This window comes from Nomascus leucogenys, chromosome 13 (genome assembly GCF_006542625.1).
Source record: "Nomascus leucogenys isolate Asia chromosome 13, Asia_NLE_v1, whole genome shotgun sequence".
Lineage (NCBI taxonomy): Eukaryota > Metazoa > Chordata > Mammalia > Primates > Hylobatidae > Nomascus > Nomascus leucogenys.
The window spans coordinates 89689201-89714018 of NC_044393.1; the positions used below are offsets into that span (position 1 = coordinate 89689201).

Here is a 24818-nt window from a genome sequence, read left to right on the forward strand (position 1 = left end):
CCAAAGTTAGTTCAGCCTACGCCCAGGAATGAACAAGGACAGCTTGGAGGTTAGAAGCAAGATGGAGTTGGTTAGGTCAGATATCTTTCATTATCTGTTATAATTTTGCAAGGCGGTTTCAACCCAGTGGCCGAACCCATCCCACCCATCTCCCGCGCCCCTCCCCTCCACCACAGCCCTGGGTGCCTCGGTTTCCTGCACCTGCACTCCCGCCCGCCCCCGACGCTCCGCCCCCGACGCTCCGCCCGCCCTCCACGCTCCGCCCCGCCCTCCCGGCCCCCGCCTGCGCCCTCGCCCTGGGCTGGTGCCCGCCACCCCAGCGATCTCGTACTGGCCTCTGGGCGCGCGGTGACCCTGCAGCTGCTCGGCCCCTGCCTCTGCCCGCGCGGCCCCCTCGCTCAGGTCGCGCGCGCCCGGGGCCTGGCTTCGCGTGGGTCCTGGCTCCTCCCGTACCGCAGTTGGTGCAGTCTGACAGCCCCTTCCGCGCGGCGCGGCGCGGCGGATGTCGGGCGGGGCGCGGGCCTCCGGCCTGAGGCCCGGCGAGGTGCTGGCGGGAGCCGGGCGGAGAGCCGGCCCGGATGGGCAGCTCCGCCCGCAGGGGCAGGGCCGGGCTTCGGCTTCACCGCAGCCTCGCCTGAGCGGGCGCCCCTGAAGTGGAGGGCGGGCCGCCTGGGCCGTGCGGGCCCCGGGAGGATGGTGGCGCCCTGGCGCGTCTCCGTTAGGGTTTGCCTGTCGCACATGAGGTGCTTCGAGCTCAGACAGGGACTCAGCCTTCTGAGGCCCTCCGAGTGCCCTCGCGATGCCAGGCTCTGCTGGCTTCTGCTGGGCACTTTGCCCAAGGTCGTCTCCGTGTGCGGGGACGTGGGCGAGGGGGCCCCTGACGTTCTGGGTCTGCGAAGGGTCCACTGCAGCGGGGCGGCTGGCGCGGGGCCCGCGGAGAGCCTCCCCCGAGCGGGACCTCTAGGCGGCGTCTTCCTGCATCTCCGCCTCTGGCTTCGCGCCGGCGCTTTGTTGGTGAAATTCTTCCCCCTCCTTCTCCTCTACCCCCTCACCTACCTGGCTCCCGGCGTCTCCACCCTCTGGCTCCACCTGCTTCTGAAAGCCACCGAGACCTCAGGCCCAACCTACATCAAACTGGGCCAGTGGGCCAGCACCCGGCGCGATCTGTTTTCTGAGGCTTTCTGTGCCCAGTTTTCCAAGCTGCATGTCCGAGTGACCCCCCACCCGTGGACTCACACTGAGCGCTTCCTTCGGCAGGCTTTTGGGGAGGACTGGGGGAGCATCCTCTCTTTTGAGAACCGAGAACCTGTGGGCTCAGGCTGCGTGGCCCAGGTGTACAAAGCATACGCCAACACTGCCTTCCTGGAGACGGACAGCGTCCAGAGACTTGGCAGGGTCTCCTGTCTGCCGCCCTTCTCAGATACTGGGGCAGTCGGGGGGCTGAGAGAGCTCTTTGGATACCTTGGAAACGGCCGGAAACCTCCAGAAAATCTCGCAGACCAGTCGTTTCTAGAAAGGCTGCTCCTCCCTAAAGCTGACCTGGTTGGATCAAATGCAGGGGTGTCTCAGGCTCAGGTCCCTGGCCACCAACCTGAGTCAGGTCACCTCATCCCCGTGGCAGTGAAAGTAAGTGTTCTGAGAGCTCACAGCTCACCTACCCACTGGGCTTTCCCAGATCAGAAACACCCGCCATACAAATCGCCCCCACGTTTATTTCTATTTGCCTGACCAATATCTGAGTGCTTGTTTCATGCAAGCTGTTTCATTTATTGGCTTGAAGTGGCGGTGTGAATAGTCTGATAGAGGAAAATGAACTGAGTCTGGAGTGAACTAACTGCTTGGGTGTCGGGACCACATCCTCTTTCCTTTGATGAGAAGCCACCTGGCTCTTGCTTGGATGGTGGGACCCAGCCCTGGCTGGGTAAAATGTGTCCAGCGGGTTTCTCCTCCTGTCTCACGGTTCCTCTTTCTGACAGGTGTTGCACCCTGGCCTGCTCGCTCAGGTGCATATGGACCTGCTGCTGATGAAGATCGGCAGCCGGGTCCTCGGACTTCTGCCAGGCATCAAGTGGCTTAGCTTGCCTGAGATTGTGGAGGAATTTGAGAAGCTGATGGTCCAACAGGTGAGTTTTCCTCCCCTCAGCTGTAAATAGCACCTAACATAGTTCTTGCCATTAGCTGCTGCTTAGTAAATGTTAATGAATAATTTTCTGGTATGTCATAGCTCATATGATGTGTTAGAGCTGGTAACACTAGCTGATAAAGAACACCCAAATCTCAGTGGCTTAATGCAACGAATTAATTTTTTGCTTATATCAAAGTCCTGGCCGGGCGTGGTGGCTCATGCGTGTAATCCTAGCACTTTGGGAGGCTGAGGCGGGTGGATCACTTGAGGCCAGGAGTTCGAGATCAGCCTGGCCAACATGGTGTAACCCTGTCTCTACTAAAAATACAAAAATTAGCTGGGCATGGTGGTGCATGCCTGTATTCCCAGCTACTCAGGAAGCTGAGGCATGAGAATTGCTTGAACCCAAGATGGAGGTTGCAGTGAGCTGAGATCATGCCACTGCACTCCAGCCTGGGCGACAGAGCAAGACTCCATCTCAAAATAAAAATAAAAACAAAAACCAAAGTTCTATGCAGGTGAACTGAGGCAGAGAAAGGGAGCTCTTTATTTTATTATTTTAAAAATAGAGATAGGGTCTTGCCATGTTGCCCAGGCTGATTTTGAACTCCTGGGCTCAAGCCATTCTCCCTCCTCGGCCTTCCAAAGTGCTGAGATGACAGACCTAAGCCACCATGCCCGGTCAAGAGAGGGAGCTCTACTCCCTAGTTTCAGGGGACTCTATTTCTTCCCAAGTTTGGCACTGCCTCCTTCAACATGTGTCATCTGGGGTCAGTGTGGATTGGAGGCAGAGGCCATGCAGGGTCACATAATAAATTTTGTGGCCAGGACTGGAAGTGACAAACATTACTTCTTTCCTATTCACTGATCAGAGCTTTCACCGCATGGGCCCAGTGTAACTGTGAGCTTGGGAAATACAGTCTTCCTTTGTGCCAAGGAAATGATTCTGGTGGAGAACATCTAGCATTATTTCTGCCATAATTAATGACTCCAGAGTGAGAAAATAATTAGCAAAATCACATACTGTGCCTTTGTTCTGCTTTGATTCCAGGGCAAATTGAGTCGACAAGGACCTCCTTCATGCTCAGGGCCCTTGGGACCTTTGTATAAGGATACAGACTTAGCAAACACACTGGGGCGGTCGGGGCTCCACGTAGGCACCTGTTGGCTGCTTATTGGGTAGTGCAGGAATTGAGAGGTTTTTAGAAGCAACCTGCCAAGTATTTGTTTAGAGCCTCTGATTTAAGATTTTAAGTCCTAGGGATTCATTCTAATGTTTAGAAAGTCTCTTAGTCTGTTCGGACAGAATCCCATAAACTAAGTAGCTTACAAACAACAGAAATGTATTTCTCGAGGTTCTGGAGGCTGAAAATTCCAGATCAAGGCATCGGCAGATTTGATGTCTGGTGAGGCCCCGCTTTCTGGTTCATAATTGGCATCTTCTGTGTCATCACATGGTGGAAGGGGTAAGGGGTCTGTCTTGGGTCCCTTGTGTAAAGGTGCTGATCCATTCATGCAGGCTCTGCTCTCATGACCTAATCACCTCCTAAAGGCCCCATCTCTTAATACCATCACCTTAGGGCTTAGCATTTCAACACAGGAATTTTGGGGGGACACAAACATTCATAGCTACAGAGCAATGTAATTTGATAATAAAAGCAAATTAAAACAGAGAAAATAGCGTCGATTCCAACAATCATCTCTGCATTAATTCCTCTCAGTCCTGCCACTCCTCTGAGTTTCAGTTCCCCCTGCAGAAGTCTGACAGACATCATGTGGTTCCATCACTTCAAACTCACATCTCTGAATCACACCCCATTTGCCTTAAAAATCAGCTCTTCCTACTAAGCCTCTCTCCATCTCTCAGTAGTCCCATCATGTTCCTAGGCTGGAAACCTTAGAGTTGTGGGTCTGGGTATAGTGTGTGAGTGTCTCTCCATTCATTTATAAGTTTATGTAACGGTGACTAAAAACTCTGTTAGGGCTGGGTGTGGTGGCTCATGCCTGTAATCCCAGGACTTTGGGTGGCTGAGGTGGGTGGATTGCTTGAGGTTAGGAGTTTGAGATCAGTTTGGGCAACATGGTGAAACCTCATCTCTACCAAAAATACAAAAAATTACCCAGGCGTGGTGGCGCTCGCCTGTGGTCCCAGCTACTCAGGAGGCTGAGGTGGGAGAATTGCTTGAATCTGGGAGGCAGAGTTTACAGTGAACCATGATCATGCTGCTGCACTCCAGCCTGGGTGACAGAGTGAGATTCCATCTCAAAAAAAAAAACCCAAAAAAACAAAAAAACAAAAAAAACTCTGTTAGAAGCTAGTAAACAAAGAAAACAAGTGAGCTTTCCTATCCTTAAGAAAGACAGTCAGGACCAGGTGCCGTGGCTCATACCTGTAGTCCTAGCACTTTGGGAGGTGGCGTCAGGTGGATCACTTGAGGTCAGGAGTTCAAGACCAGCCTGGCCAACATGGCGAAACACTGTCTCTACTAAAAATACAAAAATTAGCTGGGCGTGGTGGCACACACCTTTAATCCCAGCTACTCAAGAGTCTGAGGCAGGAGAATTGCCTGAACCCAGGAGGCGGAGGTTGCAGTGAGCCAAGATCACGCTTTTGTACTCCAGGCTGGGCAACAGAGCAAGACTCCATCTAAAAAAAAAAAAAAAAAGAAAAAAAAGACAGTCAGCCCTCTGTCCATGGGTCCTGTATCCCCGGATTCAATAAAAAATGTAGTTAGGTCTATGATAGTTGCATCTGTATTGAACATGTACAGACTTTTTTTTCTTGCATTATTCCCTTAACAATGCAGTTTAACAATGATTTACAAAGCGTTTAGATTGTATTAGCTATTATAAATAATCTAGAGATGATTTAAAGTATATGGGAGGATATGCATAGGTTATATGCAAATACTATGCAATTTTATGTCAGGGACTGAGCCATCTGGTATCTGAGGGAGGCCCTGGAAGCAATGAACCTGAGCCTGGCTGAACCTGAGCATGGTTCAGCAGGGCTCAGAGGAGGACATGGTTGGTGTCCTTGGCTTGAGCTGAGTACTGAAAGGTGACTGGTGTTTGCAGTTGGACCAAGTGGGGGAATAACATTCCAATTAGAGGCAGTAAAGAAGCCAGAAGGAGAGCCGGGGGTGTTAGCCACCCTGGGATGTCGAGCACTATATGGAGTTGGGTGAGGCCAGGTCTTGGGTGGTAAAAGGAAGGGGAAGGTGCCATGAGAGATGGACCTGGACAGAGAAGTAGGGCCCAAATCATGACCCACCTGGATGCCATTCTAAGGAGTGCAGACTTCACCATGCAGGTGATGGACCGGAGAGGAAGGATGGGTCAAGGAGCACACTCGAGGCACCTCTGTTTGTGCTCAGGTGACTGGACCTGAGGTCATGTGCCTTGGGAGTGGCATTGGGGGACATGGATTGATCTGAGGGCGGTGAGGCTGCAGACTTGATGGCACTGGGCCATTGCTGTGCATGGAGGGGAAGAGAGAAGGTGTGATCTGGGGACTCAAAGGTGACTGAGTGCGTGGGGATGGTGAAGGGAAATTCCGTTTAGACACAGAGCTTCAGGGTCTCTGGGCTCCCACTGGGCCACATCCAGGCGTCATTGGATATATCACTCTGGAGGCTGGCATTGAGGTCTGACCTGGGGATCAAGGTGCTGTCACGGGAGGCGCCAGCTGAGGGCTTGGTGGATGTCAAGGGGGCACACACGCTCACTTCGGTCAGGAGAAAGGACATCAGCTCCTGGGGGCACAGGAGACCCAGCCAAGACAGGACAGTGAGAGGCAGCAGGGGTGCCAGGAGAGTGAAGGGCAGGTGCCGGGGAAAGAGCCACCATGGAGAGCTGGGTCAGCAGCGGCACCAGCCCTGGATGCCCACAGAGGTTGATGATAAACCTGGAACTGGTCCTTTGGGTCTGGTGAGTGGTGGTTGGGGAGAATAGCAGTAGCAGTGTCGATGCGGTGGGTGGAGAGCTGCCGCGAGATGGAGGGACAGCCCTGTGTGGAAGCGCCCACAGCACGCTGGCCCTAATGGAAAGAGAGGGCTGGGGGCTGGGCCTGGAGAAGCCAGACCCAGGGAGACGGGGAAGGGACTCATGGGCTGGTATGAGGCAGGCGGGTGGCAAGGGCGAGAGTAGCGGAGAAGCAGTGCAGCCCAAAGCCCACCAGGGCACCTGCTGTCTGCAGCCTCCAGGAGTTGACACAGAAATCTGGGATTGCTGGGGCAGGCTGTAGCCCATGGATGTTGCCTCCTGAGTTTCTGGGCAAGTCCTGCGGGGCAAGCTGGTGGGGAAGGTGGGGTGGACCTCATGACTTGCTGGCTCCTTGGCATTGCAGATGTCACTGTGCCTGTGCCCAGACTAGCCCTCATCCTTCCTGTCCATTTCTCTGTAGATCGACCTGCGTTACGAAGCTCAGAATCTAGAACACTTCCAGGTCAACTTCCGGAATGTGAAAGCTGTGAAGTTCCCCACCCCTCTGCGCCCCTTTGTTACCAGGGAAGTCTTGGTGGAAACATATGAAGTAAGAGTGGTGGCTTTGCCTGGCCATACCTTTCACTTGCCACTTGCAGTGGGCCCGTCTCCAGCCCACAGAAAGGCTTCAGTTTGGAGAGAGGATGGGATTTGTGTCTGTAAAACTGTGAGGAGCTGGGACGTGTTGGCCTCGGGGGGAGGCAGTGTTGTAGTGAGGTAGCTGAGAGCACTGGGTGTGGTCCGACCCCCTAGATTTGAAAATCTGCTCTGCCATTTTATTAGTTGGTGACCTGCCTTAGAGGATTGTCTCAGGAGTCAATGACACACTGAATGCAAAACGAGGAGTTGGGCACAGAGAAAGTGCTGAACAACCTTGTGTCATCTCACTTGTCCTAGCTATCCTCTACTCTAGTTCAGCCTTCTCTCTTTTTTTTTTGAGACAGAGTCTCACTCTGTCACCCAGGCTGGAAGGCAGTGGCATGATCTCAGCTCACTGCCACCTCCGCCTCCCAGGTTCAAGTGATTCTCGTGCCTCAGCCTCCCAAGTAGCTGGGGTTACAGGCGCGTGCCACCACACCTGGCTAAGTTTTGTATTTTTTAGTAGAGATGGAGTTTTGCCATGTTGGCCAGGCTGATCTGGAACTCCTGACCTCAAGTGATCTGCCCGCCTTGACCTCCCAAAGTGCTGGGATTATAGGCATGAGCCACTGCACCCAGCCCAGCCTCCTCTTTACAGATGGTGATGTGAGATTCAGGTAATCTCATGAACATGACATGAACCACGCAGTGTTCCTAGCTGTGTGAACTTGAGCAAGTTGCTTAACCTCTCTGGGCTTTTGTTCTTTTATTTGTTAATTAGGAATAACAAGATCTATCTCCATGGGTTGTTTTGACAATTTTTTTTTTTTTGAGACAAGCCTTGCTTTGTTGCCCAGGCTGTGGTACAGTGGCATGATCTCGGCTCACTGCAGCCTCCACCTCCTGGGCTCAAGTGATCCTTCCACCTCAGCCTCCCAAGTAGCTGGGACCATAGGCACGAGCCACCATGTCCAACTAATTTTTGTATTTTTTTGTAGAGCCTGGGTTTCACCTCGTTGCCCCGGCTGGTCTCAAACTCCCAAGTTCAAGCGATCTTCCTGCCTTGGTTTCCCAAAGTGCTAGGATTATAGGTGTTAGCCACCACACCTGGCTAATTTTTTTTTTTTTTTTGTAGAGATGGGGTCTCCTTACGTTGCCCAGACCCCTATTGGCTGATTCTTGCCCAGAAACCAGCTTTCTGGTGCCCACCCCTGTCTTTTTAGGACATCACATCTCTTATCTTCAGTAGCAGAGTTGATAGGTTTCCTTTCCAATAAACCTATGTGACTTGTCATCCTTCTGATAGCTGTTATAGACGGGAATGTAAATAAGTTCTAATTAATGTGTGGATGACAGATTTTTGTTTTGTTTTGTTTGAGACAGAGTCTCTGTCACTCAGGCTAGAGTGCAGTGGCGCAATCTCAGCTCACTGAAGCCTTGACTTTCCGAGCTGAGGTGGTTCTCCCTCATGTTGTCCAGGCTGGTCTTGAACCCCTGGACTCAAGCAATCCTCCCAAGGTACTAGGATTACAGGTGTGAGCCACTGCACATGGCTGAATGACAGATGGGTTCTAGGAAAGGAAATACTCTTTGGGTTACTTCCCAATCAGTGAGAAGGCAGCACTGTGGTGCCACGTGGGAGGAGGAGCCAGCATCACAGGCTGGCTGGGATTAAGCTGTTCTCTCTCTGGTCTTTCTGAAGGAGAGTGTACCTGTGTCCAGTTACCAGCAGGCAGGAATTCCCGTGGAATTGAAAAGGAAGATTGCACGGCTGGGGATCAACATGCTCCTGAAGATGGTAAGCTCATGGCTGGAGCGGGCTCAGGCCCAGCATGTGGTCAGCTTGCAGATGGGGAGTGGGCTGGGACTCTGGCTATCTGGGTGGGAAGGAGAGCCAAGCAGCAAGCTGCCAGGTTGAGAAAGAGTGGAGGCTACCATAAATGGCCATAGTGTCTGTGAAGCTTTTTTTTTTTTTTTTTTTGAGACGGAGTCTTGCTCTGTCGCCCAGGCTGGAGTGCAGTGGCGTGATCTCGGCTCACTGCAAGCTCTGCTTCCTGGGTTCACACCATTCTCCTGCCTCAGCCTCCCGAGTAGATGGGACTACAGGCGTCCGCCACCATGCCCAGCCAATTTTTTGTATTTTTTTAAGTAGAGATGGAGTTTCATCGTGTTAGCCAGGATGGTGTCAATCTCCTGACCTCATGATCCACCTACCTTGGCCTCCCAAAGTGCTGGGATTACAGGCGTGAACCACCGCGCCTGGCCTTTTTTTTTTCCTTTTTTAAGATAGGGTCTTGCTCTGTTGCTGAGGCTGGAGTGCAGTGGCAAAATCTCCATACACTACAGCCTCAACCTCTTGGGCTCAAGTGATCCTCCCTCCTCACTCCTCAGCCTCCTGAGTAGCTGGGACTACAGACATGAGCCACCAAGCCTGGCTAATTTTAAAAATTGTTTTGTAGGGACTTACTGTGTTGTCCAGGGCAGTCTTGAACTCCTGGGCTCAAGCAATCATCCCACCTTGGCCTCCCAAAGTGTTGGGATTACAGGCATGAACCACCATTCCCGGCCTCTTAAGTACTTTGTCAGTGGCTCATGCTCTGTGTGCTGTGGGAAGAAGGGTGACCATGACCCAGTTCTGCCAGCATTGCCTGTAGTTTAGCAAACAGCTGAGACAATATCTTATTTTAAATGCTGCTTTGCTTATTTGTTCAGCAAATGTTTATTGAGCACCTGCTAGGTGCCAGGCACTGAATTAAGGGCTGGGGTTACAGTAGTGAGCAAAACAGACACAATTACAATGCTTATGACATACTGTTCCTTGGGAAGACAGGTGATGACTAAGTAAATGATTTATAGGGATAGGTACAGGGTGCCATTTCGGAGGAGACTGTGCTAACCCAGGGATTCACGCAGGAAGTAGCTCCATCTCAGCTGCAGTGTGAAGGTCTAGGTGTCACTGCATAAGGACAGGCAGCAGGGAGTTGTCCAGAGAGAACAGCCTTTGCTGAGGCCTGGGGTGAGCTACTGCATGGTGCTCTTGGAGAGACGAAAGCATTTAGTATGGCTTGGAAGAGAGTTTGAAGGAGGGGGCAGTGATTGCTGAGGCTGAGGAGGTGAGAGGGGCCTGATCACAAAGGGTCTAGTAATCTGTGAAAGAGTTTGGGCTTTAATCCAAGGGCAGATAAGTTCATTTTGAAGATTCCTGCCCTTAACTTTAAAAAATTGAATTCCAATAATATTTAAATATAAAGTGCTCAGATCTTAAATGATGCTTAGTGAGTTTTTAAAAAGCATCCCAGTGCCCAGATTAAAACATAGGACAGTTTTGGCTGGGTGCAGTGGCTCACGCCTGTAATCCCAGCACTTCAGGAGGCTGAGGCGGGGAGATTGCTTGAGCCCAGGGGTTTGAGACCAGCCTGAGCAAGATGCCAAAACCCTGTCACTACAAAAAAAAAAAAATACAAAAATTGGCCACATTTGGTGGCAGCATGCCTTTAGTCTAAGCTACCCGGGAGGCTGAGGTGGGATCACCTGAGCCCAGGAGATGGAGGTTGTAGTGAGCCAAAATCATGCCACTGCACTCCAACCTCAGATACAGTGAGACTCTGTCTCAAAAAAAAAAAAAAAAAAAAAAAAAGCCGGGCACAGTGGCTCATGCTTGTAATCCCAGCACTTTGGGAGGCCGAGGCAGGTGGATCGCAAGGTCAGGAGATTGAGACCATCCTGGCCAACATGGTGAAACCCTGTCTCTACTAAAATACAAAAAATTAGCCAGGCATGGTGGTGCACACCTGTAGTCCCAGCTACTCAGGAATTGCTTGAACCCTGGAGGCAGAGATTGCAGTGAGCCGAGATCACAGCACTGCACTCCAGCCTGGCGACAGAGTGAGACTCCGTCTAAAAAAACAAACAAACAAACAAACAAACATAAAGAGACATAGGAGGTTTTTATGCTGAGGAATGCCCTAATGTCACAACCTCATGTCCACTGCGTGGAGTTGGAGCAGGAGGGTGAGACGAGAGGCAGGGGAGTCAGAAGGTAGGTTTTGATTCTTGGACATTTAAACATGTTCAAGTTCTCCAGCTCTCACCACATGCCTGGGTCCTCCCTACCATGATTCTTTGCCTCTGAGACCTGGGTATTCTTCCTCCTAAGAACCTGGGTTTCCATCTCCTAAGAACTCTTGGTTGGTTTTGTCTTTCCTGTATCTACCAGCGAGGATTCTGAAGGCCCCCCAGCTGAAGAGGGGCCTGGCCGCATCAGGAGGGCATTCGTTGTTTCACAAAGGCCAGAGCCATGGTTTACAACAGGGTGGTTTTGTCTACCAGGGGACATCTGGCGATGTCTGGAGACATTCTTGGTTGTTATAGTTGGCGGTCGGGGGTGCTACTGGCAGCTGTTGGGAAGAGGCCAGGAGCTTACCACCCCAGAGTGCAGGGACGGCCGTCCCCACCCCCAGCAATAGACTGAGAAACCCTGGGCTGGAGGGATGGAGAAACTTACAGGCACAGGGACAAGATTTGATGGTGCTTCCATGGGAAACCTTCTATTTCCTTGTGAACTAAGGGGCCATTGTTCTCTGCTGGGAGTAGGATGCAGAAGGCCGTGGGAGAGGAGGTTTAAAGAGAACAGAGAGGTTTGAAATTGCTGCCCTGGGACTAGAAAGAGCTACTTGGAAAATGTGGATGGTTGTCAGGAGGGGCAAGCCATGTTGGTGTTGGAGAGGCAGAGGGGTATTTTGCCTATCTGCAGTGTAGCCTGGGGGTTAGGAGCCCAGAGCAGGATTTGTTTTGAGTTCAAATCTCAGCTTCCAGTTTACTAGCTCAGGGCAGAGAGGAGTGTCTGGGGCAAGTTACTTAACCTTTGTCCTCAGGCTTCTTATCTTTCAAAAGAGGATAAGAAATGCCTTCCTCATAGGGTCGCCATGATGGTTAAAGGAGTGGAAATTCCTAAGAAGCCGCAGTGAGTCCTAGGCCACGCTAGTTATGGCTCTCTTCATTGGTAGTAATCGTGACCCAGCATTGTTAGCAGCCCCCATGCAGGAGCAAAGGAAGAAGATCTTAGATTGTCGGGGGTCTGGTCTTTCTGGTGGTTGGGACAGAGGACAGTGGTTGAAGGGATGGATGACAGGAATGGGCGACGGGGTCGAGGCGGATAGGGAAGAAGAATACCCAGGTCTCAGAGGCAAAGAATCATGGTAGGGAGGACCCAGGCATGTGTTGAGAGCTGGAGAATGAATCGAGGAGTCAGAGATGGAGCTGTTGGTGGAGGCACGTTTGGAGTCCCCGCAGCAGGGGCGCTCAGAGCAGGTGGAGTTCTGCAGGCTGACAGCACGCATGCACATGCGGAAGGCTGAGAGCCGTTGCGGGGGCGGGCTCAGGTGACTCCACTCCAACCCCAACTCCACTCCATCCCAGGGCCTGTGGGATGGGGAGTCAGCAGCTCCCACCCCTCTGGCTCCTGGAGAAGCAGGATTGTTGAGGCACACCTAGGTTTCAATTCAGTAGTTGCAGTCAGAACCCGGTGACAAGAGGACTTTGTCCACAGGAACAGGGCTCCAAGGGGCACAAGAGGGATGTAGCCAGGGGAGAAGCAGCACGAAGCAGCACCAGGAGTGGAGAGAGGATGAGGGGCCTCCAGTTTTGGGGTCAGGATCGGGGCATGAGACCTTGGGCGGAGCTGAGGGCAAGGTTCCAGAAGATTCAGAAACTTAAAAAAAACAACAACTGAATTATAGCCACATTCAATAAAGTGCATAGATCTTAAATTATGCTCAGTGAATTTTTAAAAGTATACTAGGCCAGGCATGGTGGCTCACTCCTGTAATCCCAGCACTTTGGGAGGCTGAGGCCAGCAGATCACTTGAGGTCAGGAGTCTGAGAGCAGCCTGGCCAACGTGGTGAAACCCTGTCTCTACTAAAAACACAAAAAATTAGCCAGGTGTGGTGGTGCACGCCTGTAGTCCCAGCTACTTGGGAGGCTGAGGCAGGAGAATCGCTTGAACCTAAGAGGTGGAGGTTGCAGTGAGCCAAGATCACACCATTGTACTCTAGCCTGGGCAACAGAGTGAGACTCAGTCTCAGAAAAAAAAAATGTATACCAGGGCCAAGATTAGTGACCTATTTAGGAGGCACCAGCTTCGCTGGAGGGTCAGCCCAGCCTCTGGTGACCATGTCCTGCAAGTGTGCAGGTCCCGGCCCCCCAGGTCCCAGGATTTTCACACGGGTAGCAGCTTCCCTTATCCCTACCAAAGCCACAATCTGGGCTAGGACAGTCCCTCCATGGTCTGCCGCCATGCGGGATGGGGTCTATGGCCTGGATCTACAGGGAAGAGGGGATCTACGGTGCTTGGGGCCCCGTGTCAGCTGGAAGCAGTCCCTCAGAGCCCGTCCACCAGCAGCTGCTCTGCTCCTGCCTTGGTCTCTCCTCTCATCCCCCGTGGAAGGACTGCTGGGGTTTCCCTGACCTCCGGGATGACCGGTTATCGGAGGCTGATTCCTGTTCCACAAGCCGTGCCTGAATCCAACACAATCCCTGGGGGTTGCTGTCCAGCTTAGCAGGTTCAAAGCCGTGTCCTTCCTGCTCCTCCAATTCTGCATACCAGTATGTCCTGAGAACTGTGTCCTCCTCCACAGAAGGGCTCTGTGTGCATGTGGCTGCTGGTGGCACTCGCTCTCACACCTCACTGATGTGGACAGGTTGAAGTAATGGAGGGAAAGTCTGATTTACGAGCTGTTTTTAAAGAAATGCAGTTCTATGAGTTTTAAGAACATAGAGGTTTGGGGAAAATCTTTAATAAATAGCTAATTATTTTAGTTAGAATATTAATGATTCAAATCATAAAGTAAAAATAAGGCATTTCAAATGCAGTTTGGCCTTAGACTTTTAATTTTATTTATTTATTTTTGTTATTTTTTTTTTGAGATGGAGTCTCGCTCTGTCGCCCAGACTGGAGTGCAGTGGCACGATCTCGGCTCATTCCGACCTCTGTCTCCCAGGTTCAAGCCATTCTCCTGCCTCAGCCTCCCAAGTAGCTGGGATTACAGGCATGTGCCACCATGTCCAGCTAATTTTTGTATTTTTGGTAGAGACGAGGTTTCACCTTGTTGGCCAGGCTGGTCTTTAACTCTGGACCTCAAGTGATCCACCCGCCTCAGCCTCCCAAAGTGTTGGATTACAGGCATGAGCCACCACACCCGGCCTTATTTATTTATTTTTACAAGACAGGGTCCTGCTATGTCACCCAGGCTGGAGTGCAGTGGCATGATCATAGCTCTGTGTAACCTTGAACTCCTGGGCTCAAGTGACCCTCCTTCGTTGGCCTCCCAAAGTGCTGGGATTATAGGTGTAAAGCCACTGAGACTGGCCCCTTTATAATCTTGTAAAAATGCTTTTTACTTTGAAAATAATTTTTCTCTTGAAAACTTTAACTTAGCTCGTCCTTGTACAAATTCTGAGTCTACATCTAAACAAGAAGGGTCTATAGGACATGCACCTCTTTGCGGCTGTGATAGATTGCTGGGAGCTTATCGTCACCTGGCAACTTTGTTTGTTTGTAGGTTGGTGGTGCTGTAGGGGTGATTCACTCATGAGCATTGTGATCTCCTTCCAGATATTTGTGGATAACTTTGTCCATGCAGACCTTCACCCTGGAAACATCCTGGTTCAGGGTGCCAACGGCCTGTCCTCGAGTCAGGAGGCGCAGCTGCAGCAGGCGGACATCTGTGACACTCTGGTGGTGGCCGTGCCATCTTCCCTGTGCCCGCTGCGACTGGTGCTGCTGGATGCTGGCATTGTGGCGGAGCTACAGGCCCCCGACCTGAGGAATTTCCGGGCGGTTTTCATGGCTGTGGTGATGGGGCAGGTGAGACGCACTGGGACCACAGAAGTTGGGGTGAATTTTTTTTAATTAAAAGAGTTGGCGAGGCATGGTGGCTCAGACCTGTAATCCCAGCACTTTGGAAGCCTGAGCGGGGAGGATTGCTTGAGCCCAGGAGTTCAAGGCCAGCCTGAGCAACATAGTGAGACCCTCTCTCTATAAAAAATAAGAAAATAGGCCAGGCACAGTGGCTCACGCCTGTAATCTCAGCACTTTGGGAGGCCAAGGCGGGTGGATCACCTGAGGTCAGGAGTTCGAGACCAGCCTGGCCAACATGGTGAAATCCCGTCTCTACTAAAAATATAAAATTAGCCAGCATGGTGGTGTGTACCTATAATCCCAGTTACTTGGGAGGCTGAGGCAGGAGAATTGCTTGAACCCAGGGGGCATAGGTTGCAGTGAGCTGAGATTGAGCCACTTCACTCCAGACTGGGTAAAAGAGCGAGACTCCATTTCAAAAAAGAGAAAAAAGAAAAAGCCAGGCTTGGTGGTGTGCACCTGTGGTCCCAGCTACTTGGGAGGCTGAGGTGGGAGAATCACTTGAGCTCAGGAGTTTGAGGCTGTGGTGAGCTAGGATTGCACTGCTCTACTGCAGCCTGGATGACAGAGTGAGATCTTGTTTTTTTGTTTTTTTTTAAGTTTCAAAAAATTAATGGAGATGGGGTCTTGCTATATTGCACAGGCTGCCTTGGCCTCAAGCCATCCTACCATCTCAGCCTCCTGAGTAGCTAGGACTACAGGCTGGGCAGGGGGTGAATCTTTTATACTCCAGGGAATGTCTCTGTCTCTGTCTTTTTTTTTTTTTTTTTTTTTTGAGACTGAGTCTCGCTCTGTCACCCAGGCTGGAGTGCCTTGGCGTGATGTCAGCTCACTGCAACATTCACCTCCTGGATTCAAGCAATTCTCCTGCCACGCCTCCTGAGTAGCAGGGATTACAGGCACATGCCACCATGCCTGGCCACTTTTTGTATTTTTTGTAGAGATGGGGTTTCACCATGTTGGCCAGGCTGATCTCGAACTTCTGACCTCAGGTGATCTGCCTGCCTCAGCCTCCCAAAGTGCTGGGATTACAGGTGTGAGCCACTGCGCCGAGCCAGAATGTCTCTGTCTTGACACAGGACAGGTCTCCTTAGCCCAATCATTCTTGTTAATGCTCACACTTGCCAGCATGCAGGAAACGAGTGGAGGGAGGCAGGAGGACAGGAGGTGAGGCTGCCCTTATGGGGCTTTCTGTTAGCAGGTGTTGGGTGTGAATCAGGCCAGTTCTGAGTGGCAGATGGTTTGGGACTGTGGGAAGAAACAAGCGCTGCTTCGTGTTAGTAGTTTCTGGTCCTTCTCCAGCAAACATCCAGCTGGTCACCAGGAACGCTGGCTTCTTGACCAGATAACGGCTGCCCTTGGTGTGTGCTACCTGCTGCAAGGTGGCAGGCTGGTGAGATGTGACAGCATAGAGAACACAGCCTCTAAGTGGGGCACAGCATGCTGGCACGTCCGATGTGGGGACATGAGTAGTTTTTGCAGCCTCCACTGTGATTCTGAGCGGCTGCAGAGTCAAGTGAAAGCACAGAGTCAAACTTGCCTCTGCAGAGTCAAGTGAAAGCACTACGTCATGGGTGACTGTGAGGAGACCCTCTGGCCGGCTGGCAAAGAATTCTCCAGCAAGAAAAACCCTGGGAAAAAGAAAACTGTTTTTTTTTAAATTAATTAATGAATGAATTATTTTTTTTTGAGATGGAATCTCACTCTGTTGCCTGGGCTGGAGTGCAGCGGCACGATCTCAGCTCACTGCAACCCCTACCTCCTGGATTCAGTGATTCTCCTGCCTCAGCCTCCCAGGTAGCTGGGATTACAGGTACCCACCACCATGCCCGGCTAATTTTTGTATTTTTAGTAGAGATGGGGTTTCACCATGTTGGTCAGGCTGGTCTTGAATTCCTGACCTCAGGTGATCCACCTGCCTCAGCCTCCTAAAATGCTGGGATTACATGTGTGAGCCACTGCGTCTGGCCCTTTTTTAAAAAAAAAATTTTTTTTTTAAACAGCAAAATGCAGGGCAGTCCCTGCCTCTGAGAGGGCAAACCCAAAGCTGGGACCTGAAGCTGGTTTGAAAGTGTCCCCTAGGCCAAGGTTAAGCGCTGAGGTGCAGTGCAGCAGGGGTGGGGGCATTCCTCCTTATAGGTATGGGCAAAGGGAAAAGGTCACAGCCCGAGGAGGAAGAGCCAAAAGCAAGATGCCAGAAAAGTCAGGGTGGAGCTGCTGAGATGAGAAAGATGCTTGGGCACCGCATCCAGGTTTATGCTCGCTCCACTCCAAGTCCCTTTTCTGTTGCATCTTCCAGGGCCAGAGAGTGGCTGAGCTGATCCTGCATCATGCCCGGGCCAGCGAGTGCAGGGACGTGGAGGGGTTCAAAACCGAGATGGCCACACTGGTGACCCAGGCCAGGAAGAACACCATCACCCTGGAGAAGGTGGGCAGGTCACTTGTGGAACAGGGGCTGGGGTATCCATACCTGGCCTGGAGCAGAGCAGATCCTGGGTCTAAGGGAGACCTCTTTATGAGGGGTGTGAGTTTTAAAGCAGAAAAAGAACCACCCCACATCTTCCAGGCATGAGGAGGCCCAGTGAAGTCCCTGGTGCTCAAGGGGGCCTCCTTGTGCAGTGCCACTTAGAAGGCTGCAGCTCCTTCCTCATCCAGGGGTCACTGTTCATTTGGGGACAGCCAAGCATACAGGGAGAGAGGATTGTGGTCTCCAAGCAGCCAAATGATGTGCCCAATGTACATGTCCCTTATTTAAACCCAAGCCAGAGCCTGCTTTGTATTTTACACACAGTTCTAGCAAATGTGACTGTTTTATCCCCAAGTTCATGGCCACATTAGCAGGAATGGGTCAGACAAGGAGTGGCCACTGGCACGCTGGCCCTGCCGATAGTCTATCCAGGTGTGATTTTTTTTTTTAATTTTTTGGAGACGGAGTCTTGCCGTGTCACCCAGGTTGGAGTGTAGTGATGCAGTCTCTGCTCACTGCAACTTCCACCTTCCGGATTCAAGCGAATTTTCCTGCCTCAGCCTCCTGAGTAGCTGGGATTACGGGCACCCGCCACCACGCCCGGCTAATTTTTATATTTTTAGTAGAAATGGGGTTTCACCATGTTGGCCAGGCTGGTCTTGAACTCCTGACCTCAAGTGATCCGCCCGCCTTGGCCTCCCAAAGTGCTAGGATTATAGGCAGGTGTGATTTTTGTGGTTGCTTCAGGGATGGGGTAGGTGGGGCTCAAAGGCTTGTCCTCCAAAGGCCTCTGTGACCGATTCTTGAGGTGGGAATTGGGCTTGTGCTGGAGGAGTTCTTTCCGAGTTTGTCAGATGGTCCCTTTCATGCTGACTGGTGTATGTGTGCCCTGGCGGGGGAGTGGGGTGGGATGCCAGGGCTGAGAGTGTGTGGGTGGTGGGAAATAAATGGTTCTGGAAGGCTCTGTGGTCTGCATTAGCCTTTATTTTGTTTTTCCAGCTTCATGTGTCCAGCCTTCTCTCCAGTGTCTTTAAGTTGCTGATGACTCACAAGGTGAGGGCCATTCAGAGGGGAGGTCTCTGGGGAAGGTGGGATGGGGCAGGGCGGGATGGGAGGACACAGGGTGGTGGGAGGTGCTTCTATTATATGGTTTTTTTTTTTTTTTTTTGAGACGGAGTCTTATTCTGTTGCCCGGGGTGGAGTGCAGTGGCGCGATCTCGGCTGACTGCAGCCTCTGCTTCCTGGGTTCCAGTGATTCTCTTGCCTCAGTCTCCTGTGTAGCTGGGATTACAGGCACCCACCACCATGCCTGGCTAATTTTTGTATTTTTAGTAGAGATGGGATTTCACCATGTTGGCCAGGCTGGTCTCGAACTCCTGACCTCAGGTGATCCACCCTTCTCGGCCTCCCAAAGTGCTGGGATTACAGGCGTGAGCCACTGTGCCCGGCCTATTATATATTTTGAAAGCATTTTTAGTTACAAGCCATTTGCAACAAGTGCTTCGTAGCAGTTAGTCTGTGTATCTGTCAAGTCAGTGCAGTCTAAGTATCTGTGACATTTAAATGTAGAAAAGTGTATTTAAAAATGTAGAAACAGCCTAACTCTGGCTTTCCATGTCTTTCCCTCCTTGGTTCACGTTCATGATGCTTGTGTTAATGTAAGTCATGCGTAGCTCTTTCCTGGTGGAATGAAGTCCTGGGGTCCAGAGGCCGCTCGAGAGGGTCATGCCTCGTGTCCTGGTGCTTTCAGAGGCCCTAGTGGGACTGTTGTGGCCCCTGCCTGGCTGCCGTAGTCCATTAGAGGGAGCTGGCCTCATGGTTCATCTTAGCCTGTGCCCCGGCTCTGTCACCTTGTCATGGAGCTTAGTCTCCAGCACTCTTTAAACTAAGGCTGCTGGCCAGGGGCAAGCAGTATTGAAGGTGGAGAAGGGAGGACCTCGTCGGAAGATGGCCTTTTCCATTGCATTACTTAACTATATGACATCTATTAGTAACCAATTTATGCCCTCAGTGTTCCAAGAGGCAGGCACCAAAGCTGAGAGGCCGAGCAGCTCACCTGTGGCCACGTGGGCCGAGCCCCCGCCTGCTGCTGGGTCCTCCCACCTCCGTGGCTTACTCTGAACATCTGTTCCCCACACAGTTTCTGGCACGGTGGGTGAGGGGCCTTGAGTGTTTGCTGCTGCTGCTGTTCTTCCCAGGATGGAAGAGGAGACAGAGGGCCTAGGGCAGCTACTGCACTCTAAGCACTTCACTAGGCACTTAAGTTTGAAAACATTTATAAATTTTTCATTGTGATGAAAAACACATAAAATTTAACCCGCCAACCCCCTCCAGATGCATAGTATAGCATTGTGCAACAGATGTCTAGGTCTTTCTCATCTTGCAGAGCTGAAACTCTATAGCCATTGACCAGCTCCTCATTCCCCTCTCCACCCAGCCCTGGGAACCACTGTGCTGTTTTATGTTTCCATGATTTTGGCTACTCCAGATATTTCATATAAGTGGACTTATAAAGTATACTGTCCTTTTGTGATTGGCTTGTTTTACTCAATATAATGTCCCCAGGTTTCATCCATGTTGTAACATGTGACAGGATTTCCTTTTGAGACAGGGTCTCACTGTGTCGCCAAGGCTGGAGTGCAGTGGTACAATCTTGGCTCACTGCAACCTCTGCTTCCTGGGTTCAAGCGATTCTCGTGCCTCAGCCTCCCGAGTAACTGGGTTTACAGGCAAGTGCCACCATGCCCAGCTAATTTTTGTATTTTTAGTAGAGATGGGGTTTCGCCATGTTGGCTAGGCTGGTCTTGAATTCCTGACCTCAAGTGATCCACCCACCTTGGCCTCCCGAAGTGCTGGGATTACAGGCATGAGCCACCTCGCCTGGCCTGTTATTATTTTGATGCTGTTGATGTTCACTTGGGTTGCTTCCACTTCTTGGTTATAGTGAATAATGCTGCAGTGAACATGAATGTGTAAATATCTTTTCAAGATCCTACTTTCAAATTTTAGAAAAGTTTTAAAAACATTTAATGTAGCCAGTAAGGGCTATAAATTGTGTTCTGGCTTTCCAGTTTTTAAACATATGCTTCAAAGTAGGTTTTCTGGATCATATGGTATGTTTTTAGTTTTTGAGGAACTTCCATAGGAACTGTACCATTTTATATGCCCACCAACAGTACACAAGGGGTCGTTTCTGTCATCCTCACCAACACTTGTCATTTTCTGTTTTGTTTTTAGTGGCCATCCTAATGGGTGTGAGATGATGTCTCACTGTGGTTTTGATTGCATTTCTCTACTGATTGATGATGTTGAACATCTTTTCATATGCCAATTGGCCATTTGTATAATATATCTTCCTTAGAAGAAATATCTATTCAGGTAGCACTTAATTTTTTTTTCTTCTTATTTTTTTATTAATTTTTTTAGCACACAAAACAATAAACATTTTCTAAAAATACATACAAACAAAAAGATACATATCAAACATATTAGGAAGGTTGCACATGGGAAGACAGGGAATAGAAATGGGGGGTGGGAATTAAAGAAAATAAATGAGAGAGGGACTTTGTATGGATCAATGATAATAACTCAATCCTCTATTTGACAAAGAAGAAGGAGAAGGAAGAGGAAGAAAAAGGAAGTGGGATAAAGGATCAGAAAGGGAGGAAAATAGAAAAATTAGAGTATGACTCCAGGGTAGACCTGTTTTTTTGTTGCTGGGTTGGTTGGTTTGTTTGTTGTATTTTTCATATGTTTCGCCATGTTGGCCAGGCTGATCTCGAACTCCTAGCCTCAAGTGATCAACCCGCCTCGGCCTCCCAGAGTGCTGGGACTACAGGCGTGAACCACCACGTCCAGCCCCCACGTTGTGTCTGGCCTCCGTGGTAGACCTCCCAGACGGGGTGGCCGGGCAGAGGTGCTCCCCACATCCCAGACGGGGCGGCCGGGCAGAGGCGCTCCTCACTTCCCAGACGGGGCAGCCGAGCAGAGGCGCTCCTCACTTCTTCCCAGACGGGGTGGCCGGGCAGAGGCGCTCCTCACTTCTTCCCAGACGGGGCGCCGAGCAGAGGCGCTCCTCACTTCTTCCCAGACGGGGCAGCCGAGCAGAGGTGCTCCTCACTTCTTCCCAGACGGGGTGGCCGGGCAGAGGCGCTCCTCACTTCTTCCCAGACGGGGCGGCCGGGCAGAGGCGCTCCTCACTTCCCAGACAGGGCGGCCGAGCAGAGACGCTCCTCACTTCTTCCCAGACGGGGTGGCCGGGCAGAGGCGCTCCTCACTTCTTCCCAGACGGGGTGGCCGGGCAGAGGCTCTCCTCACTTCTTCCCAGACGGGGTGGCCGGGCAGAGACGCTCCTCACTTCTTCCCAGACGGGGTGGCCGGGCAGAGGCACTCCTCACCTCCCAGACGGGGTGGCCGGGCAGAGGCGCTCCTCACTTCCCAGACGATGGGCGGCCGGGCAGAGACGCTCCTCATTTCCCAGACGGGGCGGCTGGGCAGAGGCGCTCCTCACTTCCCAGACGGCGTGGCCGGGCGGAGGCACTTACTTTTTTTAAATAAAGTATTTGACAGTAACATAGAGGTAAAGGAATCTAATCCACACTAAGAACCCCCCACCCAGCTTCAGAATGAAAGCATTCCCAGAGGTGTTGGACCCCTGGGTTCCTACCCGGACCAGAGCCTGTGTGGCCAGTCTGCCAGGCTGGAACTCCACAAGCTGCTCCTGGGAGCATGCTGCTGCTTCTGGATCTGCCTGACCCCGACAACCTTCCAGCCCTTAACGGAGACAAATACTCTTTAATTTCTAACAAAGAATATTTCCCATGATTCAACCTTCCATTTCTTGACCTTCTGTCCATTTAAAAAGCAGATGCCTGTTTTTCTAGGTTTACATCTGGCTCTATTCCTCCTCACTCAGTGGCCTTGAGCAAGTCATTGAACCTCTCTGAGCCACAGCTTCTTTCTCTGTAGAATGGGGATAATGATGATACTTTTGAAGAATAGTTGAATAATCCATGTCAATTGCTATTACTACTAATCTGGCTCTGAAGGGACAGCTGTACCCTGTCTGAGCAGTCAATTGTGTGTTGTCTTTTATTTTTTTTTATTTTTTTGAGACAGAGTTTCATTCTGTTGCCCAGGCTGGAGTGCAGTGGAGCCATCCCGGCTCACTGCAAGCTCCGCCTCCAGGGTTCAGGCCATTCTCCTGCCTCAGCCTCCCGAGTAGCTGAGACCACAGGCACCTGCCACCACGCCTGGCTGATTTTTTGTATTTTTAGTAGAGACAGGGTTTCACTGTGTTAGTCAGGATGGTCTGGATCTCCTGACCTCATGATCCGCCCACCTTGGTCTCCCAAAGTGCTGGGATTACAGGCGTGAGCCACCATGCCTGGCCTGTGTGTTGTCTCTTAAAAAGGCTATTGTAGACCAGCTGACATGGCTCCTGCCTATAATCCCAGCACTCGGGGCGGCCAAGGTGGGAGGATTGCTTGGGGCCAGGAGTTCGAGATCAGCCTCGTCAACATTGCAAGACCCTCTGTTTACAAAAAAGAGCCCGTCTCAGGAGGCTGAGGCAGAAGGATCCCTGAAGTCCAGGAGCTCAAGGCTGCAGTGAGCTATGATCTTGCCATTGCACTCCAGCCTAGGTGACAGAGTGAGACCCTGTCTCTAAAATACATACATACATACATACATACATACATACATACATACATAAAGGTTACTGTAGGTTTTGAAGAATTACCTGTATTTAAATGTATAGTTTCTGGGATGTGTGTGAAAGATTTATTTGGTCATTCATTCATACACACACGGACACAAACGTAGAAAAGTATATTCCATACCCCTAGATTTTTCCTTAGTGTGTCCAGTAGATGGGAGGCTGGGCGAGTAGGTGAGATGGTTGGGGAGATGATGCGGTAGAGAAGAGAATGTCAGGTAGATGGTAAACATCCCATGGGCAGGTCTGAGGAAGGCTGAGAGTGGACAGCAAGGTGATTATCCAGGACCCACGTCCCTGTACCAGCAGGTTCTGAGATGAACTGTTCTGTTGTTCTGTTCCAGGTAAAGCTTGAGAGCAACTTTGCCTCCATTGTGTTTGCCATCATGGTGTTGGAGGGGCTTGGCCGCTCACTGGACCCCAAACTGGACATCCTGGAGGCAGCGAGGCCCTTCCTCCTCACGGGCCCAGCGTGCTCCCCGTGATGGGACAGTGGCCTCTGTGGGCCCTTGTCAAGAGCTGGAGGCCACTCCCAAGAGCCTCTCCTGTGGCAGCTGGGACGTTTTAAAATTGGGACACCAATTTCAAATGTTAACAGTCCAGTGGTGGAAGGCACACCATGGCTTCCTCTGCTGGGTTTGAGGGTCTGTTCAAAAGCTTTGGGCCAATTAGGGAGTAAAAGGAGGGAAGGGGCCTATCCACTCCATTGTGGAAGCTGGGCCAGGTGCCAGGGACACTCTCCTTCAGGGAAAATGTTCTGTGGAGGAGGATGAATAAATTTATTTTGTTTTCCTGTTTTTCTCATTTCTTGACCCGCTATACTCCCTGGTCAGATGGGTCCTGCTGGTAGTTCCCAGACTTTGATATTCAGGTTAGAAAATGCCATCAAGTCCTACTGATCCATGGCATGCATGCGCGCGCGCGCGCGCGCACACACACACACACACACACACACACACACACACACACACACACTCTTTATGTATAAATTTCATGCAGGTGCTACCTGCCAGCATAATATACACTTAGGGCAAATTTCATTGTACTTCAAATTATCTTCTTGGTAATTTTTAATAGAGTTTGCCAACTCTTTGCTAACTTTTATTACAAGGTAAAACAAAACTGATGAAAGTGGCTGACGTACTGGGGACGTGAGCAGAACGGCTTGGCCACTTCCTTAACATGGCCCCAGGTTCACACGCTAGTCTGGAACTACAGTTTCTCTGCCACAGTGTCTGCGCCTGTCCACTTGCAGGCATTAATTTTGGTGAATATGAACAGAGTTAATATAACCAGTGTGTCCTCTTCTCCATGGCAGCGCCCGGGGACAGACCTGCAGTGACCACCGCCTGCCCCTCTCTGCCAGGCCCAACCACGGGCTTTCTTCTCAGAGCTGAGCTGATGTGGCCGGCTGGCTGACTAGGAGGGGCCCGGGGTCAGCCTGGAGGGGGGATATTTGTAAAGCTTAATTTCTCATTTTTTTTTTTTTTAGGTAAAATCACAGTTTATCCCTGCACCTTCATAGAGTATGTTGCTCGTCTTAAGAGACCACCAGGCAGCGAATGGAGTCAAGCCCTTGCGCTCTCTGAGAGTCCTGCCCTGACCACAGGACTAGTTTCTCCCATTCTTTCCTTCTCCAGGATAAAGTTCCTCATTCCTGTCTTTTAGTGAGCAGTATGGTTTAGGTGGACAGAGATTCCTTTGGTGCAGTTTTTTTCAAGGGAGGTGATGTTATTTTTTCCTTCCCAGGTCTTGAGGGGGCAGGCAGAGAGGGGTTGGGATGGCTCCAGATGGCTGGGAGGGGGCACCAGCTGGTCACGCAGCCCCTTGTGCCAGTGCACATTCAGGTACAGTGTGGAGGCGGGAGGGGGACAAAAAGACAGCAGTCTCCTCCCTGAGCCTATGCCAACACAGCCTTAAAGCCAGTGGATCGAATCAAGCCATTTGTGGCATTATTTATTGCTGCGTACGAACGTAGCCTGGCGCAATGCCTGTAATCCCAGCTACTGGGGAAGTTGAGGCAGGAGA

General features: G+C 51.1%; 1 protein-coding gene across 2 annotated transcripts; it reads left to right on the forward strand.

Annotated features, from left to right (window-relative positions):
• Window positions 1-260: 260 nt before the first annotated feature.
• On the forward strand, window positions 261-23587 carry ADCK2 (aarF domain containing kinase 2). 2 transcript variants are annotated; one of them, XM_012512267.2, is made up of 8 exons: window positions 261-1626; window positions 1977-2123; window positions 6531-6659; window positions 8391-8486; window positions 14302-14553; window positions 16907-17035; window positions 18074-18127; window positions 23135-23587. In XM_012512267.2, exons 1-8 carry the CDS (start codon window positions 694-696, stop codon window positions 23273-23275), a joined length of 1881 nt encoding a protein of 626 aa, XP_012367721.1. In that variant the 5' UTR covers window positions 261-693; the 3' UTR covers window positions 23276-23587. The 2 variants fall into 2 exon arrangements, with proteins under 2 accessions (XP_012367721.1, XP_030681754.1); XM_030825894.1 differs by lacking the exon at window positions 23135-23587 and adding an exon at window positions 19086-19604.
• The last annotated feature ends 1231 nt before the right edge of the window (window positions 23588-24818 follow it).